This window comes from Colossoma macropomum, unplaced genomic scaffold (assembly GCF_904425465.1).
Source record: "Colossoma macropomum unplaced genomic scaffold, Colossoma_macropomum, whole genome shotgun sequence".
Taxonomy (NCBI): domain Eukaryota; kingdom Metazoa; phylum Chordata; class Actinopteri; order Characiformes; family Serrasalmidae; genus Colossoma; species Colossoma macropomum.
This window is the reverse complement of record NW_023494794.1, coordinates 2,286,299-2,306,294: the sequence shown is the minus strand read 5'-3', so window position 1 is coordinate 2,306,294 and position 19,996 is coordinate 2,286,299. Positions and strand designations below refer to the sequence as shown.

The 19,996-nt window shown below is 41.0% G+C and overlaps 1 protein-coding gene across 1 annotated transcript in view; it reads right to left on the bottom strand.

Annotated features, from left to right (window-relative positions):
* LOC118814320 (double C2-like domain-containing protein beta) overlaps positions 1-19,770 on the bottom strand; it is a 125,793-nt gene extending 106,023 nt beyond the window's left edge. Inside the window, exon 1 of the mRNA XM_036579867.1 lies at positions 19,351-19,770. Within this exon, the coding sequence (XP_036435760.1) occupies positions 19,351-19,711 (361 nt within the window). The 5' untranslated portion in view covers positions 19,712-19,770. The remainder of the gene's footprint in view (positions 1-19,350) is intronic.
* Between the last annotated feature and the right edge of the window lie 226 nt (positions 19,771-19,996).

The following is a 19,996-nucleotide window of genomic DNA, read 5'->3' as shown; positions in this document are numbered from 1 at the left end:
GCTTGTTTTTGGTTTTCATTTTCGTTCCTTGTACTGAGTGTAATCCTTGTAACCCTAATCGTGAAGAAAATGTGGAGTTGAGTGCAGAGCATACATATCAAAAACGCTGTTTGTGAGTTCGTGCTTACAGCAGCTGGCACTGTGTCATTGTTTAAAGCCTGGTAATTAAACTCATGTAAACTCAGACTCTTTCCTGCTTTAGCCATGCCTCTGTCAAAATGTCCCTCAAGCAATTACAATGAAAGAATTCAGAGTTCTCAGAGTCAAAGAGTGCCACAACAGGGTATAATAAACAAGCTCAAGTTTCAAACTCTACTCATACAGATATAATGGCATAAAACTATAAAAAAAACCTATAAAACTATTAACCATTACACTCAAATTTACATGCACTCTTACCAGACGTGAGTGTGATCATATAGATACACCAAAGCTGAAACTGATGAATAACAAAAGTGCTGGGGAAATTTGCATGTGCTCATCTTCTGATCACATTTGACTGTGCGCAATTTTGATGAATAAGGGCCTTTGTGTGCTCTGCCCCTTCACGTACATCTGGCATAATATTTTGCCAATGTATAATATCAAGCATTGTGGTAATGCTGGATTTTGAAAACCCTGGTCTTCAACATGGCTGCCTAAACAAATGACAACTCCAATCTGAAGGTTTGGAGGAGTGCTTTGGTTATACGCACGTAACACTGCTCTACTGCTGAAATGACATTGTATAAACCAGTTAGTCATCTTCTCTGCCATCAGATCACAACCATTAAAGAGGGATTACTGTTGCATGCTCCCTCAGCTGGCGGATTTACCCAGAGGGTCCTGGGGCATGTGTGTGAGAGAGGGTGGGTATTAAGTACATGTGTGCATCTTTAAGGAGTGTTGGTACACATGTGTGTAACTGTGTGGGTATCAGTAAGTGTGCATGTGTTTCTGTGTTTGGAGTGAGGTCCTCCATAAACCATCAGTGCCCTGCTAAAGCTGCAGTGGGATTGGCTGAAGCAGAAAAGGATTAGTGAGGGAAGCTCAAGTGGATCCACTGAGCAGTAATAGCCCAGCTGGGGACAGTTACACGAGCACAGGGAGGATGATGGTCTTAAAGCAGGATGAATGATAAAATTATCATTGCCAATGAGTGATTTAGTAGTTGGTGTAAAGCCACATGCAAAACATACTAAGCTATACAGCAAATAATGATGGCCATTCTTTCTTTGCAGGGTCCACTGTGCATATATTGTATATTTTATTCAATTAAATAACTGTCTGAATGTTTTTTCCCCTATCAGTTTAGTTTTTTAAAAATATATTTGTTCCTGCTTATGAATACTTACTTATTTTGTTTTTATTTGTAAGTAAAAACTCAGAAAACATCGTCCTTATTCATCAAAGTTGCGTAAAAAGCGCAGATTTGATCGCCTTTAATGATTTAAATGACTTTTATTAATGACTTCATTTACATGAAGCAAGCCCTAATTCATTCAGATGTTTTGGCAGAGAGACAATAGTGGGTTTTCCACTAGTTTTTTGCACAAAAAAACCTGAATGGAAAAAGCCTGAAATTCAAAAAAGCACCCAAATAATCATAAACAGAGTTTTGTGCCAGGACGAAGTGGAAAAGTTAGAATATCGCTAAAGTTGAAATGCGAAAACTGGTGAAAGAAAAGTGTTTTTCGAATAAACAATGACTTATCAAGCCGTAAGTAAGAAAAATGATTGGCCCTACAGATGGTCTGATCGTGGTGCATATCTTCTTTGAAGGTTGCTTTCGGCATTCTGGAATGCCTAATCCAAAACTTGTTTTAAAAATGTCTCCCAGAATTGTTGGTGTGTTTGCGTTCCCAGATGCAAGGTGGATTTCGTCGGGGCGGCATGGAGATTTCAGCCCTCATTAGGGCCATTGCTCGTTCTGCCCGGTGTTTCTGAGCAACAAACAATCATAAAGAGATGGCAAACAGCTGTAAAGATATTTCTAATTAAAGCCTAAACAGAGTTAAATCTCTCCATCATGCTCATTTTGATGCAGCCCCTAATCACGGCTGCCTACATCATCTGAAGTTTCTTAGAGTTCATTCATTGTAGTGGATGGAAACATGACTTAATTCGCTTTTTTTCTGCCGAAATTTCGTAAATGTGCGTAACATTTACGAAACGTTTGAATGGAAACTTGGCCAAGACAGCAGCTTTCAGTGGTTTGTGAGGCAACGGCTGTGCTTGCAGGTGGAGTTTGAGGTCAAGCAGTGAATGCCTTGCTCCACCCAACTGACAAAACTTCATAGTGTTAAATTTATGAAGACTGGAAAGAATGAAATGTGATGCATTTTAAATCTCATTTTCCTCTATTTTCGTAAAGTAACATTTAAATGCTGTATTATTGCAGTATATGAGATGCTATATGGTTTATTTGTTCATATCAACGTGCATGTAAAATACATACGTCCAGTTTTGTACTGGATTGCCATGTGCATAAATGATTAGTAGTATTCTTATTTTCTATTTTTATTTTTACTAGTAGCATTACAGATGATACTGATAATAGTTCTGGTTAATTAATGGCAAATCAGGTATTTTTTCAGGTTGTTAAACTATTATGCTCAAATATACATGCAGTCTTACCAGACGTGAAGGAAAACTCTCAATTAACTTGTAGAGAAGTGATGCTGCGAACTTCAAAAATTTCACAACCTAGAGACTATATTTTGCTTTGAACAGAGCAAAATCCTGGAAATTGAGGCCAGCTTAACATGCAAAAGGTACCAGACTCACCATCTACACTTAGGCAGAGCTTCAGAGGCTAAGACTACACCTAAGTTATGCAACCAAATTGGGACCAGTAGGTTCATGCAACCAAATTGGGACGATGATGACTCCTTTCTGAGAAAAGAAACCTCATACATGATATTACCACCAAATGTCCAGTGTCACTTGCATTTAGTATAATTTGATAGTAAAGCAAACTTCCAACCAGTGACCTCCCTAAATTTCTAAATATGATTTATTGTGTAATAAACTAATGCCACAGAAGTGACTGGCAAGAACTGATGCCAAATAAAGTGAAGGCAACAACTAACACAGATGTGAGTACATGAGCATCAGCAGGCAGCTGTGTGTTTAGGTGCTGTACGGAAAAACAGAATCACAGTGCTATCCCACACACATCTGTCAAACAAGTGCCCATCCCTTCCTTTCTGTAGAGAACTGCCAGAATGCCTCTCTTGGATGACCTTAATCCATCTACTGAATGCAGAGTATGGAGCATTGCGCTTTAAGTACCATGACTTTCTTTGAAAATTCTGCACTAGGATGCTCTAAGGGCATCGCACGACCTGGGATAGCCTTTTAGCTGAAAATCAATGGCTCTCAAAAGCAGCTTATATATGGGCTCTTTGTTATCGTTGTGTACGTCTCTGCATGCGCCTCACAGTCTAGATAAAAGCTAATCCTGTCTCTGCAACAACAGAAAAAGAAAAGATGGGGAAAGATCGGAACATTCAGGTAAAACTTAACTACCTGTGCTGCTGCAAGAAAGACTCAAGTCCTTTTTGACAATTATTTTTGCTTAACATGGACTGAAATCTGATTCACCTCTGTGCCCTCCAGGTATTTCATATCACTCTTAAACTCTTGGACGTATGATTCTGAGAAAAACCTTTGGTATATATTATGTACAGGTTAGAGAAGAATTTTGTATAGGGTGTTTGGGATATAAAGAACCCTAAACAGCCTATACAAAAATACTTCTCTAAAGAACCATCCACTGAAAGGTTCTCTGAGGAACCAAAACTGGTTCATCTATAGCACAACTCCAAAGAACCCTTTTGGTGCTTTTATTTTTTAAGCAGAATTCCTCTGACTTTTCAAAACTGCTTCGGAATTCAATCTTTGTGACACACACAACGTCATTCAGACTGGTTTATTGTGAAATGGTGCCTTGTAGACTCTGATTTCTCTATAGTGGTGGTGATGGGAACCAGGCACTTGGGATGACAAATACAGGCATTTTATTTACTATCCAAATGGCCAGTGAACCTACATGTGTTTTTATATGTAAGGTTAATTTGAATTTGATGAGACACTGTGCATGAAATTTTGTACTGGTTTACGTTTTTGCCACGTCCATAAAACAAAACAGTCAGAATGTAGTTCTGCAGTTGAATGTAAATGGAATTAATGACATAAATACGGAATTGATTATGCAACTATGTACATTTCTGGCCAAAAAAAAAATGTTTTTTACTTATGCTTTTGGCCTGGTCAAAGTCCAGACTAGAAAGAACATCTGGTCTCACAATAAACACAAACTAGCTCGACAATATTTTTCAACTGTTTAAAGCCATCAATGCTGCATGGAAAAATACTGACTTATAACAACATTGAAAGGAATCAAAGGGAAATGCTAACCCATATTAAGTTGCTTTATGTATTTGTTTAAGACCTTTAAAGGCTTCATGTTTTGCCATTTTGGGCTCTAGATGTCTCTAGAGTCATTACTCCTATGCCTCGTCCACAAAAACTGATATCAACTACTTCAAAACTCACACTTTCATTGAGTGCATATGCCAGGGGTATTTAATCAAAATTCAATAAGGTCCAGTTAGAGAAAATATCCTCAAGCAAAGGTCTGGAACATCATAATGTGTTACTTGCATCATGATTCAGTGCCATATACTGTGTACTGAAGTAGCCTAGTAGGCATATGAATATCTTATGCAGTCAACAACTGAATGTCAAATCAAATAAAGTATAATCCAGTAATATTTCAACAATGTTTGTCAGTTTTCTCTTTTTAGAGTACAACATCTGAAATAACTTCCCTCTGACTCACTTTCTTCTCCGACTGCTGTGTCTCGCCTCGTCCCTACCCTGTGTGTGTGTCACTCACTCGAGTCTCAGTGCTCATCGTAATGGACAGATCTGATAGGCTGAGTAGCATCACGTGTGATATTTACAGTGCATGCGATTGGTCTGTGAGTCTCCCAGGCTGCTAAAGCTACCGTAAAGTCTAGAAAAGTTACGCCGATTAAAATAGGACCACCCGGTCGAAATGAAATAATTCTCCACAGTTTATAGGTTATAGGTCCAGGTCCGCATAGGACAGCGTCTGGATCCGGACTCGAACCGCGATCTGCCTATTAGTGACCTCTGGCATGTGCTATCCAAAACCACCTGTGAACCCACACGTCTTCTAAGTTTTTATGTGTAATGTTGATAATAGTAAAGCGGTAAATCTGAAGAAGTATGTTTTCTTTGGGTACTAGTTTGCCTTACATTTGGTTTCTAGCACTGCTGCTGTGGTTCAGTAATTTTCTCTAGAACAGAGCATTTTATATCAAACCACTATGAATGACGTTTACATCTTAATGATTGAATTGCGCACATTTTTTCAGTGGAATTCTTAAAGGTTTAAGAGTATAAGGAAAAGAAATCAACCCTGAACACTTTCAGGTTTCACAATAATTAGCTCCAATCAGTGGAAAGCACAGGCACATTTACCTCCTCTCTTGGAAAGCACATGTTCTGGAAACAGGAGGCTTTCTCGCTAGTGGAACCTTTACCCATCTTCTGGGTAAGAACGGGGCAACAGAAAATACTCAAGTTACTGTCTAGGCCTTATGAGTGCGGTTATGGGTGTACAGATTAGGCAGTTAATTTATTCACTGGTGCTTACACAGCCTAACATCTTAAAATGCTTGAGGACATACACGGTACATTTGACGTCACTTGCTCCTTCCATGTTTACAGCTTGCTGTTGTCACCCCAGTCATTTCGCTGCCTCGCTCTGTTGAGAGCAATTCACCGCAACAGTGAGTTCACCCAAGAGGCGACATTGGAAGTTAATGGGGCATATTCCGGCATATGATAGACGCATTAAAGGTCCTTAATCCCTAATGCATCTCTTCCAAAGCTGCAAAGCTCCCATTTAAGTGGTACACATGGTCGCATGAAGTATATGAAGTAATTGCTTACTGAGGCCATTTGGCTGCATTGTATGACATTGTTATTTTCTGTTGCCATGAATGAGTGAGTCTTCTTTTGATACAGCTCAAGCTTCAGAAATGGATTAGAGTAACAGCCTTAGAAAGAACTGGTTTCAAATCTGTGATGTTGAATGCTCTGAGGTTTTGAAAGGAAAGAACATATTCTACTTCTTTTTTTCACACATACATAACCCTGTTACCCTGTAGCCTCACTGAGACCCACTGCTTCAGTAAATCCGGTAAATAAGAAATAAGAGATTTTACTGTAGACAAAGTTACATTACACTGAACTTTCAAGACATCTTTAACTCTGGGAGTTACTGCCAGCAATATTAGTAGCATGTTATGCTTTTACAAAAAGGGACCAGTTTCATAGCAAGCCAAATCATTTTCCTAATTTTTTTAAATAAAAGAGTTTGATGTAGTATGTAAACACTGTTAAAATTTTACTCTCTGGTCTGTAAAGTCCATGTATGGAAATTAAGCTTCAAAAATGACCGTTTTGAAGTCATTTCTTTTCTGATGTCATGAAAAACCAAAACACATACATATATCCGCCTATTTAGCCAACACCGTTTAGACCCTACAATTCACAATGAAGTTATGAGGAGTGTTTCAGCCTGGACTGCTTTTTGAACGAAACACCAGACAGAGCTTATCTACATATATCAGCTTTAAAGCCATAGACTGTTTAATTCTGAGGTAGTGGTCACCAACCCTGGTCAGAGAGATCTGAACTTGCTGCAGAGTCTATACCAACCACAACCTACCACATCTGCTCTGGCTAATTAACGTCTTAAGAAGCACTTGATTCGATTGATCAGATTAGTGCAGGTATTGGGGAAGGGGCACCATGTTGATTGCCACTGTTCTAAGAGATAACGAGAGGTTGAAAAATTGTCGTGTAAAAATGAATTCTGACTGTTGTTGGTACATAAATCCACATAACTCTCGTAAGTGGACAAAAAGGAATACTTGAATCCTGCTACACTGACATAACCGTGCCATAAACCCACTGTCATAAGCTGTCATGCCAGTTTATGTCCAGTAACATAACAGTATCACGTTACCATTACTGTTAACTGTCAAGACTTATGCCATAATGTGTGACCAGAGTAGACTTAACTAACATTGACTTGTCAATGAACTCGTGAGCATACTGTCGCTGTCCAAAGAAAAACATGTATCTTCACTTTTTTTCAATTTTCACTTTTCTGTATCACTTGAGCACAACAGCTGTCCTTTACATTGTGTGACAATTTCATTTAATAATGGACCAATAGAAATGCTTCATAATTACTTGGAATAAAATCTCTTTACAATAACTTACACTGAAAGAACATTTTTGCCCTCTCCTGTAAACTCACCATTTTGGAGATACTTGTTTTTCTTTGGACAGCAACGTTATGTTATTTGCCACGTTTATGGCATTGTTATGTCAATGTTATGTAGCATGGTTTCATTAAAGTGGTAGCGTAAAATACAAGAAAAACATACCAATTCTAAATTTTTAACCCATTTCGTACGCGCTTGTTATGTAATTTTGTAGTTACATTTAAACAGTATAACAAAACAAAAGTGACGACTCTAGTTTAACATGGCTGTTCTAATGGTACATATTAAAAACCACCTCATCTGCAAAGAACCGAATAACAACTACTACAGACCCGACATCGTCATCGCCTGCATATGCCGTTCTGCCAGTGAGCTCTCAAAGCACACATGGAGATAAGAAAGCACACAAACAAGTATAACAAGACCAAACCCAAAGAATGGCTACCACAGATGGCTGACGGCTTGTGGAGGACCCAGATGCATTTTCCATGATGCCTATTGTAAGCACAGAAGGGCGAGGGAGAAAGAGTGTGAAAAGAAGAGTGTGTTCGCCTCTCGATCTGTTTCCAGAGAGAACTCTCCTTCGCGCTGTACATGAATGTGATTATCCATAGCCATCCAGAAAGGCATGAGTAAACATGGGATGGTTTTATCAGAGGCCGCTCTGGTCCAGCAGAGCTCAGGGCCAATAACACAGAGGGAGAATGCGGCCTGTTCCTCTCGTTATCTGCTGACAGCTTGCGGACAGATCCTTAATAGGATTCTACAGAAGGCTGTGGCCCGCTTTCAGGAAATCCCCCACCCCTCCCCCTTCCACTCTACCTGGGAGTGACTTCAGTGTGTGTGGCCCAAGGACTTCTGACCACAGGACCTCTGTCAGCTGGATTTTTTTATGAGTGGCAGTGCACTCTTCATCTAGCAGTGACACTGACTTAAACACTCAAGCAACACCACATGCACTCGCAAAACTCCACACACTGTTATGTCAGCGTCACTGCTGTACTGAGAGAGCTCCACTACCCAAATCATATCTGGACAACAGTGCTCTGGTCAGAAACTGAACAATGATGGACGGGTTAAAGAGGATACAGCCTGTAACCGATCACCTACATAGTGACCTATAAGTACACTGGTGTTTTAGATTTAAATGATTAAAATGTGTCAAGTGGTTTCAAATGAGTGAAATGTATTACATGAACACAATTACTACCAAAACAAGTAAACTTAGTAAAAGCAACTGTGTTGATGTAATATATTAATCTGTCTGCAGCCACTTTTAAATTAAATCACGAGCCATTATTTTAGTGTACAAAGTTGGCATGTCCGTGTCCGGGTAGTGGAAGTACAAAGGTGTTAAAGTAGCCAGAAATCTGTAAGGATATGTTTTCCACATTTCCAAAGTTTAGTCTTCGAAGTTGGTTACATTTTCTGCTTCTTACAATCCAAGTAATCTCAAACACGTTTAGTAATGTTGAGCTCTGTCCCTTTCATTAGGAAATCGCGAGTTCGATCCCTGGTGCTGCTACAGCCATCCGTGGCCGACAGTCCAAGAGAGCACAATCGACCTCTCTCTCTCTCTGGGTGGGTAGGATGGCCCCGCCTCTTCCCATCACTCATCGCGATGCTAGTCAGTGCAAGCATCTGTTAGAAGACGGAACAGAACTGGCAGTTGGCGCTTTCCTCCTAGCGCGTTCGGCTGTCTAATGCGTTGCATTAGCAGCAGTTTGAAAAGATGCGGTGGTGCTTCACAGGTCTCTGAGGAAGTCTGTGCTAGCCTTCGCCCTCCTAGCGATGGTGGTATCGTGTGATTGGGGGAGTCTTAACTAGTGGGTGGATATGACTAAATTAGGGAGAAAACTGGGGAGAAAATTGGGGGAATCCAAGAGGTCTGGACACTGTTCTGAGAACATCAGCAGCTTTTTTGCTCATTTGCAAATTTTGGTCTTTTTTGACTAATTTTTTTTTTTTTTTACCGCTTCTTGACAGTTACATATCCTTTCAGACCCATAGCACTGAGTTGTGTTCTCACAGTGGGAGGATGGACAGAAACACTTGTGGAGTTTTTCAGATCTGAAGCAACAGTGGAGCTTGATTTTGAAAGTACTGTTTATCTGACGGTGACAGTTTCGGTGATCTACCAGGTCTTGCATGGTTATTAGGAGTCCAATTTTCTTTGCACCCTTCAATAAAATTTTGAATTTATGCAAGTGGATTACCTTATATCTAATCTCATCAGAAATATCTCCTGATAAACTGAATAACTTGTACTTAATGACCATTTTCACTGGTAACTAAATGAAGGAACAATCATCTCTGACTTTTGCACAGTACAGTAGTCATGTAATAAATTACATTTATATTCAATTTACATTCTATATTACCAGGTTTGAGTCTTTACTTCTGACTTCTTTGCTTATTTCAATGTCATACAATGAAAAAAAATGTGGTAAACAAGTAAAGGACAGTTTCTGCAAAACAAGACTTTGCACAACTACAATAGGTTATGTAATTCAAATCGTAATAAAATATATCTTGCTCTACAAAAACAAACGTGCAACTGAAAGTTTAGAATCTTCAGTTTCGAATTAATCTGCTTCTGCTTGTTTCAATCTGCTGTAAGTGAGAAATCAGTAATACTGTATAAAATTACATCATTCTTTTGTTGTAGGCAGCGATAATTGTGCCTTTTAAAGGTTAATATGTGATTTTGCCATCCTCAGTATACCACTTTGTCTTTAGAAGTTAACTAACCATCAAATCTGACCTCGCTTTCTACAGTTCATATTCATTACAGCTAACAGGGTGCAGTGGCTCCCTGCACAGATACTCCACATCAGGAACATGTGCGTGCTATGAAAGAGAGCTGCAGAGTACAGTAAATGCAGGGAGCTTAGGGAGATCAGACGCGGCCCCTCTCTGATATACAGAAGAAGAGCTTAATTAATGAACTCATGATCAGATACAATTTGATTGGGGGCCAGGCGGGGGGTAGCTCCGTCGGTGTTGCACTTTTCCGGTTCAATTAAAATCCGAGTTGACAAAAAGCGGATTAGAAAAGGCTACACTTGGGGTTCCACTCTTCATCACGTTAATGCACCAATATGGTAGAGCCAACTGAGAAACGGCACCACAGGGGAGTCTATAAGGGAGCATGATACTTAAACGAGTCAAATTTAGTAGATTCTTTACACAGAAACCCGCAAGGCCTTCAGGCATACTCTCTTCATTCTACACCGTGTTTTAAACTTCTCGCCTCGCTGTAACTCAGTTAAAACAAACAAAAAGCAACAGTGCTCAAGTATCATAATCTGCTGCGCTCTATCAGCCCACACAGAGTTGACACAGACGCTTGGTAAATTTGAACAGGCTATGCAAATGATTGGAAGTATCCACTGGTGATATTCACGGCTTTTCTTGTAAAGATTTAGACAAATATTCTGTCATTCTTGGCACGGTTAGAAAGTGTGCTTGTTGAAATACGTTATATTCCAACGAACCCAAGTTATTTCACAGGAAGCAACTGGCTGACAGGTCACATTACAAGCCAAAATACAGCAGGTTAGCTGGAACTTAGAATTTATGGTAACATGTTACTGTAGGGCAGGGTTCATAAGGGTACATGACACCTTCATATGCTTGTCAAGTGACACAAACCTACATGAACACCTATGAAAACTTATTCTAATTGGTGTCATCCATCATGAAGGCTACTTTTCTCAACTGTAACATTAAGTTGATGTAACACCTACGTCAGGTGACATCAAATGTTTGTTTCATGACATTTTTTTCGAGTAAAATGACATAGCATGTTAAAAACAACAGACTTTGCAGCTTAGAGTATATCACAATGTGTATATCATCAAATAATGTTGATGTGGCACACATTATATGGCCTACAGTATATGTACACTCCTCCTAATTAATGAGTTCATGTGTTTTAGCCATATTCACTGCTAACAGGTGTATAAAATCAATCATAGCCATGTAATCTACATAGACAAACACTGGCAGTAAAATGGATCATACAGACGCACTCAGTGACACATCGCACTGTCAAAGGAAGCTTGATTGGGCGCAAGTCAGTTCATGAAATTTCGGGCCTGCTAGATCTGCCCTGGTCAACTGTAAGTGCTACTATTTTAAAACAGAAGCATTCAGGAGCCACAACAGCTTAGCCACGAAGCAGAGTGGGGCTGCATAGTGCTGAAGTGCACAGCATGTAAAAATCGTCTATCCTCCGTTGCGTCACTCACTAGAGTTCAAAACTGCCTCTGGAAGCAACATAAGCACAATAACTGTGCTTCAGGAGCTTCACGAAATGGATTTCCATGGTCGAGGAGCTGCACGCCAGCAATGCCAAGCATCAGTTGGATTGTGTTAAGCACACCGCCACTGGACTCTGGAGCAGTTGAAACATGTGCTCTGGAGTGATGAATCATGTTTCACTATCTGATAGTCTGGTAGACAATTCTGGGTTTGGCAGATGCCAGGAGAACCCTACCTACCGGAATGCATAATGCCAACAGTAAAGTTTGGTGGAGGTGGGATAATGGGCTGTTTTTCAGTGTTTGGGCCCCTTAGTTCCAGTAAAGAGTAATGTGGGGGGGTGGGGGCTCTATATGAATGCTCATCGTGTTCGAAATAGGGTATCCAACAAGCTCATATAGGTTTGATGGTCAGGTGTCCACCTACTTTTGGCCATATAGTGTAAGGGCGTTTTCACACTTGGGCCGTTTCAGTGTCTGAAGTGGACCACAGAGTCTTGGTTTCTTTTGCGTATGTGAACACAACACGCCGAACGAAATCAGACCCCTCTAAACGGCCCCAAAAACGAACCGAACTGAGACCACCTCGACAGTTCGGTTCGTTTGTAGTTCGTTTTGTGGTTCGATTAATTTGTGCATTGTGAAAACAAAACGGCCCCAGTCCACTTTAGCTTTGCTTTATGCTGAAGAGCTCGAGGCTTACAATACACACAGCCACAGTCTTCAGTACTTCAGCAGGTAAAACAGACCAAGGATCATTTATATGGTTCTACTCAGGATAAATTCTGTCTCTGATCTGCGACAGACAGCAGCGCTTACTTATTAAAGCGATCAGATGCGAGAGCCTGCGTGATTATACCGTGTTAAAAGCTCGAGCTGGGCATGCAGCGCAGTTTTCAGCTGCTTTCACTCTGAAAATTCACCGGGTGGAGCTTCAGTGAGGAGCACAGCCGAAAACGGAGCCCACCGCGGCAGACCCGCAGGGCCGTTTTTCCAATTTTGTGCGATGCACTTAGTCCAATCGTTTCAGTGTGGCCAATAGGAGAGCAGCAGGCGGGTCTGGTGGTTCTTCTCATCACCTGATAGGTCGGATTTTTTAGAGAACGCTGCCCATTTTGCGAACACTGCACGCACATACAGTGCTGTGAAAGGGGTCCGAGTTCTAATGGAGTTGTGGTCTGAACAAGAAGTGGTCTGAGATCCCAAAGGATCAGAAAGAAAACTGAGTCCTCTTTATAGTTCACTTACATTGTGAACACAAAACGAACTGAGGTCATTTGCAGTTGGTTCCCTTCCAGGTTCACTTTAACAGAACTCGGTTCGGTTCTTTTAAAATGAACTATATGTGAAAACACTGTAAGTCGTATAAATGATGAAATTAAACTCATTTTGTCCAAGTGTCACTTTTGTCTTAACCGGCCTGACCTGGCAAGCAAGGCCATGTTATCAGAATAATATCAGTGTGACACACACTAAGCTACAAAGTCTATGTCATTTTACCCCAGGAAAGTGTCATTAATGTCCTAAAAATCTATGTCAACTTGACATCAGTGTTGGCAAATGCAACGTTTATGACAAATAACACCTATTGGAGTAAGTTTTGATGTAAGGTTATGTCAGTTGTTGTGAGGGGCTTACGTGGTTATCATGTAGCCCTATGAACACTGCCTTACAGTAAAGTGTCACTGAAATTATCATGACTTGTAAGGTTACAGGGCTAAAAAGTATGAGCTGCCTGGTGTGTCTTAGCATCCTCAGCCCATTACTTTCAAGCCATGACACAATGGACGATTACACCCTCAAGGATTTCTGTACATCATTTTGCCATGTCAGCTAATCCTTTAAAACTTTCAAATTCCACCACCTTCGTGTTGCAGCCAAAATCTCCCAGACTTGATTCCTTTTACGTAACATTTTCAACAAGAACCATATCTGGCAAGCACACAGAATCTCCACTCAAATCGCCTTTAAGCCTCCGTCTGGTAAGACCACCTCAAGAGTGAGTCTTGTCCTTTAGTGTTACCTATTCCGTTATTACACAGCAAGACTATCTCGATCATAAATCCTTTAATTCTCTAGCAAGTGGACGTAATGCTATGCCCTGTGACAGAAAAAATGCAGTTAGCACATGAAAACTAGAGAAAAAAATACAATAAATCTGAGCTTTGTTTCCCCACAGTATTGATGCACAAGTAACACAGAATAAATAGTCTATCAAAGTACAGAGACCTATTGATCCAACTCAAGTCAGATTGAATCACATTAGGCTTGTGTGAGCAGCATGATGTAAGGATGAATCTTGAGGTCAGATGTGTTGTACAATTTTGTTCCCTTTTTACATGCTTAAAACAGGGAGGAATCCACATCAGTTCTTTGAAATCCCTGCAGTGCTAAACTCTGCACAGCGGCTCTGCAGTGGGCCTGTATCTCTGTGGACCTTTTCCCTTAGCACTAGGCATATAAGCACTTGCTGGTGACTTGGGAATTGCATCAGGCAGCCTAAATATCTTGTTTTTCTTCATGTTTGTATATTTGGTTATACTTGGTTCAGTGAAACAAACAGCTCAGTTATAAGCATACTTTGTCAGTTCAAAAATGAAGTCCAATTGGCCACCAACTAATTGTTCCTGCTTATCAATACAGGGTATTTCCTGCTAACAAATTTGTAGGACAACGATATTAACAATATTTTTTTTTAATAAACTTTTTTTTTTTTTTTTTACCACCATTAATGCATTTTCCTAGTTTGACCCTTCAAACCATCCATAGCAGTGCAGGCTGAAGCCCAGCTGCTTACATCCTGTGTGTTGTTATGACTTTCAGCAGACTATGCTGGGCAGTGCTCATGGAAGACCAGAAATAACTCAATGAGCAGCAAACTAACAAAAGCAAGAGCAAACTGAAAAGCTACCATTCCCCTCGAGAACCTTAAGTACGAATGCATGAGCTGTATGAACAAGACCAAGAGGCTGCAATCACATTCGAACAGAAATCTTGTATCTCCAAAAGGTTAACTTTTTAGGAGAAGGAAAGGATATTATTAACTTTCATGCTAATGTAGCATTATTAACATTTATGCTAATGTAAATTGTTTTATTGTGTGCAATTTTAGACCATTTCTATTGTCCAATTCATAATGAGACCTTCACACAGTGTAAAGAACATCTGCTATATTTAGGTGGGAGATACAAGGTTTTGTTCTGACAGCTACAATACAATATGTACTACACCTATTAGTTGGAACATGCCGCAGCTGCTCTCACTGGATGTCAGCATGTACCCTGTGGAAATCACCTGATTTATATGTACAGGTGAGCGCAGCAATCATATGATGAAAATAATGCTTTTTTATGAATTACTGAAACATTCTGAGAAAAATTATCATCAAATATCTTGTAAAATGTGATTACTAAATTATCTACACAAAATAATGTGACTGATCATGATTATTTATTTTAATCTTTTGAGAGCCCTAAAAACTAGACATTAATTTATTCACCATTATGACCAGTTATTTAATCACTACTTGCAGATGAATCTATCTTTCCTCTGCTACTAAGAAACCATGACTACGTCCAAAATGGCATATTTCTCCCCTACAGTGGATGCCAAAATAGTACTCCATAAAGTATAGAGCCCATTGTATTCATCAAAAAGTAGACAGCGTTACACTTTATCCGGTCAAAATCAAAAATGTGTCAATAATGGACACTAGGGGTGAGGGAGTGAGGTAGGGGTGTGGCAAATAAGGTGGTATAAATCAGTGGTTCTCAACAAATAGGGATGTGGACCATCTGGGAGGCCTGAATAATGGTTTGAGAACCACTGGTCTAAATGGCAAATGCAGGTGAGAATTGTGAAATGTCAGTTTTGGAGCATTTGTGAATATTAGATTTTAGCATTAAAATATCAAAACATTAAAACACATTTAATTTGCATGATATGTTCAAAAGCAAGACACAAATGTTCTCAATAAAACTGATGTCATTTTTGGTTTTATATGGTACTTGATTTTCTAAAACACTGGTAAGTGGAGTATTAAAACAACAAGGCATTGTTGAATGCAGTAGCTAAATAACAATATTGTTGAGTGTAGTAGCAAAATAGCAAGACATTGGTGAGCATAGTAATAAAATAACAGTAAGCAGGCAGTAGTTTGGGGATTTTTTTCTGTCAAAGTAAATATCTTCAAAGTAACGATCATAGAGGCGGCTAGCTGTGAAATAGTTTGTCCAAAATGTTCCACACTGTATTAAGTAATCCTTTTGTACTAAGCATGCCTTTTGTCTGATTGCGTATGGCAGTCAAGGCCATGAAACAGAAGTTTACTCTGGCAGCCTGCGTTCAATCTCATAAATGGTTTGTCCACATAAGAGTTGTTCAGTGCCAAATGTTTGGACGGAAGTTGCTCTGAAATCCATCTGTTGCTTTACCCAGATCTCAGTAGTGGTTAGATTTGGAGCCGCTCTGCTAAATCCCACGTGGGCCTCAGAGCCTGTTAAGTGCCTCGTAAATGTGTATAATGAACTTATTTGTATTTCGCATGTGACATAACACACAAGGCAAATTAGAATTTCATTTGGCTGTCTGTTCTGCTGCTAATAGGTTAGTTGTGATTCAGAGTGGGTAGGTGGTGCTGGTGAACGAACAGTGTGCTTGTTTTCTGTATGTGCCTGCAGGTAAGAGTGTATGTATGTATGTGTGTGTGCTACTCATCTTGAACTCATCATGGCTGTAATGTCACAATGCACACATTTACTTATCATCTTATCGCCGTAGGTCAGTCACCCAGTCACATTGATGTTACTGCTACATTTCTGCCTGGACTGCTTTGTGAATGAGGCAAGCCAATCAGAATGAAGGTCATTTACATGTATATGTATTAAAGATATACTAACAAAAACAGCCTGTTTAATTCAAAGGAGTCAGGGTTGCATTACTAACCAAGCCAGTGGGGCCAGTGCCCAGTGGCGTCTGACTGGCAGGGGCCTTGGGGGGCCCAAACTGCAGTGGCTGGGGATAGAAGGAAAACAGAAGAAAGGAAAATAGAGGAAAAATGAAGACCATGTGTCCTTTAAAAGACACACACAAGTACACAAACACACTCCCCTATGCATGCCCAATCCCACACACACAGAATAAAAGACCTCATACATCATATACCCTCATTAAAGGAGTTAAGGGGCAGCCACATTGGGGGCTAATCTGATTTGGAATTTGATTTACCTGGGATATACAACCTGTAATGGGCATGTAAGAGCAATTCATAATGATTACTGTAATGAAGGGCCTGTTGTGCAGTTACACAGAGGAAACACAAAGTTCTGCTTGCAGCTACGAACTGCTCACGTTCCTCATTTCAACTCAACGCAGATGCATCTTTGGGGAGAGATTGTGTCTGAGCGCAAAGTAATGATCCCACTGTTCTCGCAGTTGGAGGCTTACGCCAAGGCCAAAGGTCAACATCTGTCAGTGGACAGATCGTGCTATGCCATGCTAGTGGTGCAGAGGATTAGAGCCAAGCCCCAGCGCTGCTGCTTCTAAGCTACTTGTACTTCCCCGCACACATTCACCCTGGGACGGTTTGATTGTGAGAGAGAGAGAAAGATAAAGAAGGAGAGAGAAATCGTTCAATATGTAGACAAACTTTATGTACAGTACACTGAAAAAGTCAGAGATGACCCTGAACATCCAGTCTAAAACTTATTTTCAGCAGCAGGACAAAACCTTTTTACAGCTTCCATTCTTTTTTAGGGGAAACTTGTTTTTCAGTGTTTCAAAGAAATCCACAGAGATATTTTTCCATGCTTCCAAAGTTCAGTCTTAGAAGCTGGTTACATTTCTGCATCTCATGATCCAAGTAATCCCAAACACATTCGATGATGTAGAGGTCTGGACTCTAGGATGGTCAGTCCATTGTTCTGGGAACAACAGCAGCTTTTCTTTTTTATCTATTTCCTTTTTTCAGTAACGACTTCTTGACAGCTACATATCCTGTCAGACTCAGAGTTCTTTTCTCTCAGTGGAAGGATGGACAGGAACATCTGCGGATACTTTTTAGATCTTAAGTAGGAGTGGTGCTAGATATTCTCCTATCTCTGAAAGAATGGAATGGAATGGGACGCTCTGGAGCTGCCACACATGAGCCCATGTTAAATGTTAAACACTGGCTAAAGGAGTATAAATCCCCCAGTATTTTGCTGTGGAGCAATTCAACTGTGTTCTCCAGAACAGTGGTTCTTAAGCCAGTCCTCAGGGACCTCCAGACAGTCCACATTTTTGCACAATCTTTGTGTTGCAAAAAACTGGTCCGTGTGGGGGTCCCTGAGGACTGGTTTGAGAACCACTGTTGTACAGTGATGGAGCACCAGAACTAAGCACCAAAACTTATCAGCCAAGGTCAGTACCTGCCCTCTCTCATGCTCTTACGGCTGACTGCAAGCAATTCCTCACAGCAAAGTTCCAACATCTAGCGTAAAGCATTCCCAGAAGAGTAGAGGGTGTTACTGCAGCAAAAGCGGGGAACAAACTTCCTATTAATATCATCGATTTCATGAGGAATGGTGGATGAGCAGGTGCCTACAAACTTTATCTACAATACTGGCTGCTTTCATGCATTTACACCACAACTGCATTACGAGGACTCAACAGCACAGTACATGTGATCAATCTGCACTGAATAGTCAGAGCTAAAGGGCTTCACATGTAAGACCAGAAGTGTTGTGTAACATTTCGTCACAGAGCATTTGATACACTAAAAAAAAAGGACGTTTCCTTTTGAGATTCGGTTCAACACAGACTTCTGGTGGCTGAGTGAATGAGTAATCGCGAAAAAAAATAGCACAGTCTTTGGGATTTGGCAGTGTGTGGAGTATAGACCCAAACAGACGCACAGACTGGTGTGAGCTAGCGCTTCTCCTATCCTGCGCTGTGTTGATGTAAACAGCGTCTGCGTCCAAAGCAGAAGCACTTCCTACCGTGGCCAAAGCTCCAACGTTTGAGTGGAGCCACTGGGAGCGTGATTCATCTAGGCTAATTAAAATGAGGACAGTAGCCGCGTGTTTTGGAACGTATAGCGAGGTGGCTTATACGGAGGGTAAATTATGACAGGGGGAGGTGTGGAGGAGGGAGAGTAATGATCTCTGCGAGAGCGAGCAAGACTGTGAATGTGTTTGTGTGGTGTCTGGCACAGAGCCGGCACAGCAACAGTTGTCTTTGCGGAGCGAAAGCATGCAGCAAGGAGAACGGTAGAGGCATCGACAGATTAGACATGGAGACAGGAGTGATGGAGAAAGAGAGAGCGGAAGAGACGAATGGAAACAGAGCTAGTAATCGTATTGACAGGAAAAAGAGGGAGGGAGAGAGAGAGAGAGAGAGAGAGAGAGAGAGAGAGAGAGAGATAATAAAACAAAATGAGAATGAAACATAAACAAAGCCGATAACTGTATTGACAAGAAATAGAGAGAGAGAGAGAGACAGGCAGACAGACATGAAAAGAAAGGATAGAGACATTGTATGTATATACATATATATATGTATAGAGAGAGAGAGAGAGAGAGAGACAGAGTGAGAGAGAAACATAAACAGAGCCTGTAATTGCATTGACAAGAAAGAGAAAAAGAGAGAGAGAGAGAGCGAGCGAGAGAGAGAGACGGATACAGAGTGAGAGAGAAACATAAACAGAGGCAGAGACATAAGGCAACAAAACAATGTAAGAATCAATAAAAAAAACCTCATGAAAAACATGCGGTCAGTTTGACCACTCTACTCACTGGAGTCGTCTGAGTCGTAACCCTCCACGTCCGGCTCTTCCTCCTTCTTGCTGGGCACCGGCAGGGCAGAGGCAGCGCCAAAGGCTCGGTCCAGCTCATCGTCATCCCGGCCCGGGTCGGAGGCGGCTGCGGGGCCCTCGTGGGTACGTCCTGCTGCGGTGGCGGAGGAGGATGAGGAGGAGCGCGGGGATCCGGTGCGGCTGAGGCCCAGCGGTGGTGGCGCTGTGGGGGGGAGACCCCGCGGGTAGCGGGGGAAATAGTCAGAGATCTGCTTGATGGGCTGAATGGGGCCCGGGCACACGTCAATGGCCATGTGCTCCTGGATGCTGATGGTGGGCTTCTCGCCTTTGCGCTGTGTCATGCATGCAGCCCTGCGGGCAAACGCCGCCGACCACCCTGCCTTTCCGGCAAGGAGGTGGGGGTGGCGGGCAGGAAAATGGCAAAGAAAGAATAAAATAATAAAAATAAAAAATAAAACAAACCAACAAAAATGGCTAAAGGAACTTTAAGATTTTTTTTTTTTCCAAAAAGCTGAAAAAAGTTTCAAAATTTTCTTTTCCACCTATGTTTTTGCTTTGTTGGTCTGTCCCTGTAGAGCAAGAAGAAAAAAAAGCAGCAAGCACTCCTGAGATGGCTTGGTGCACGT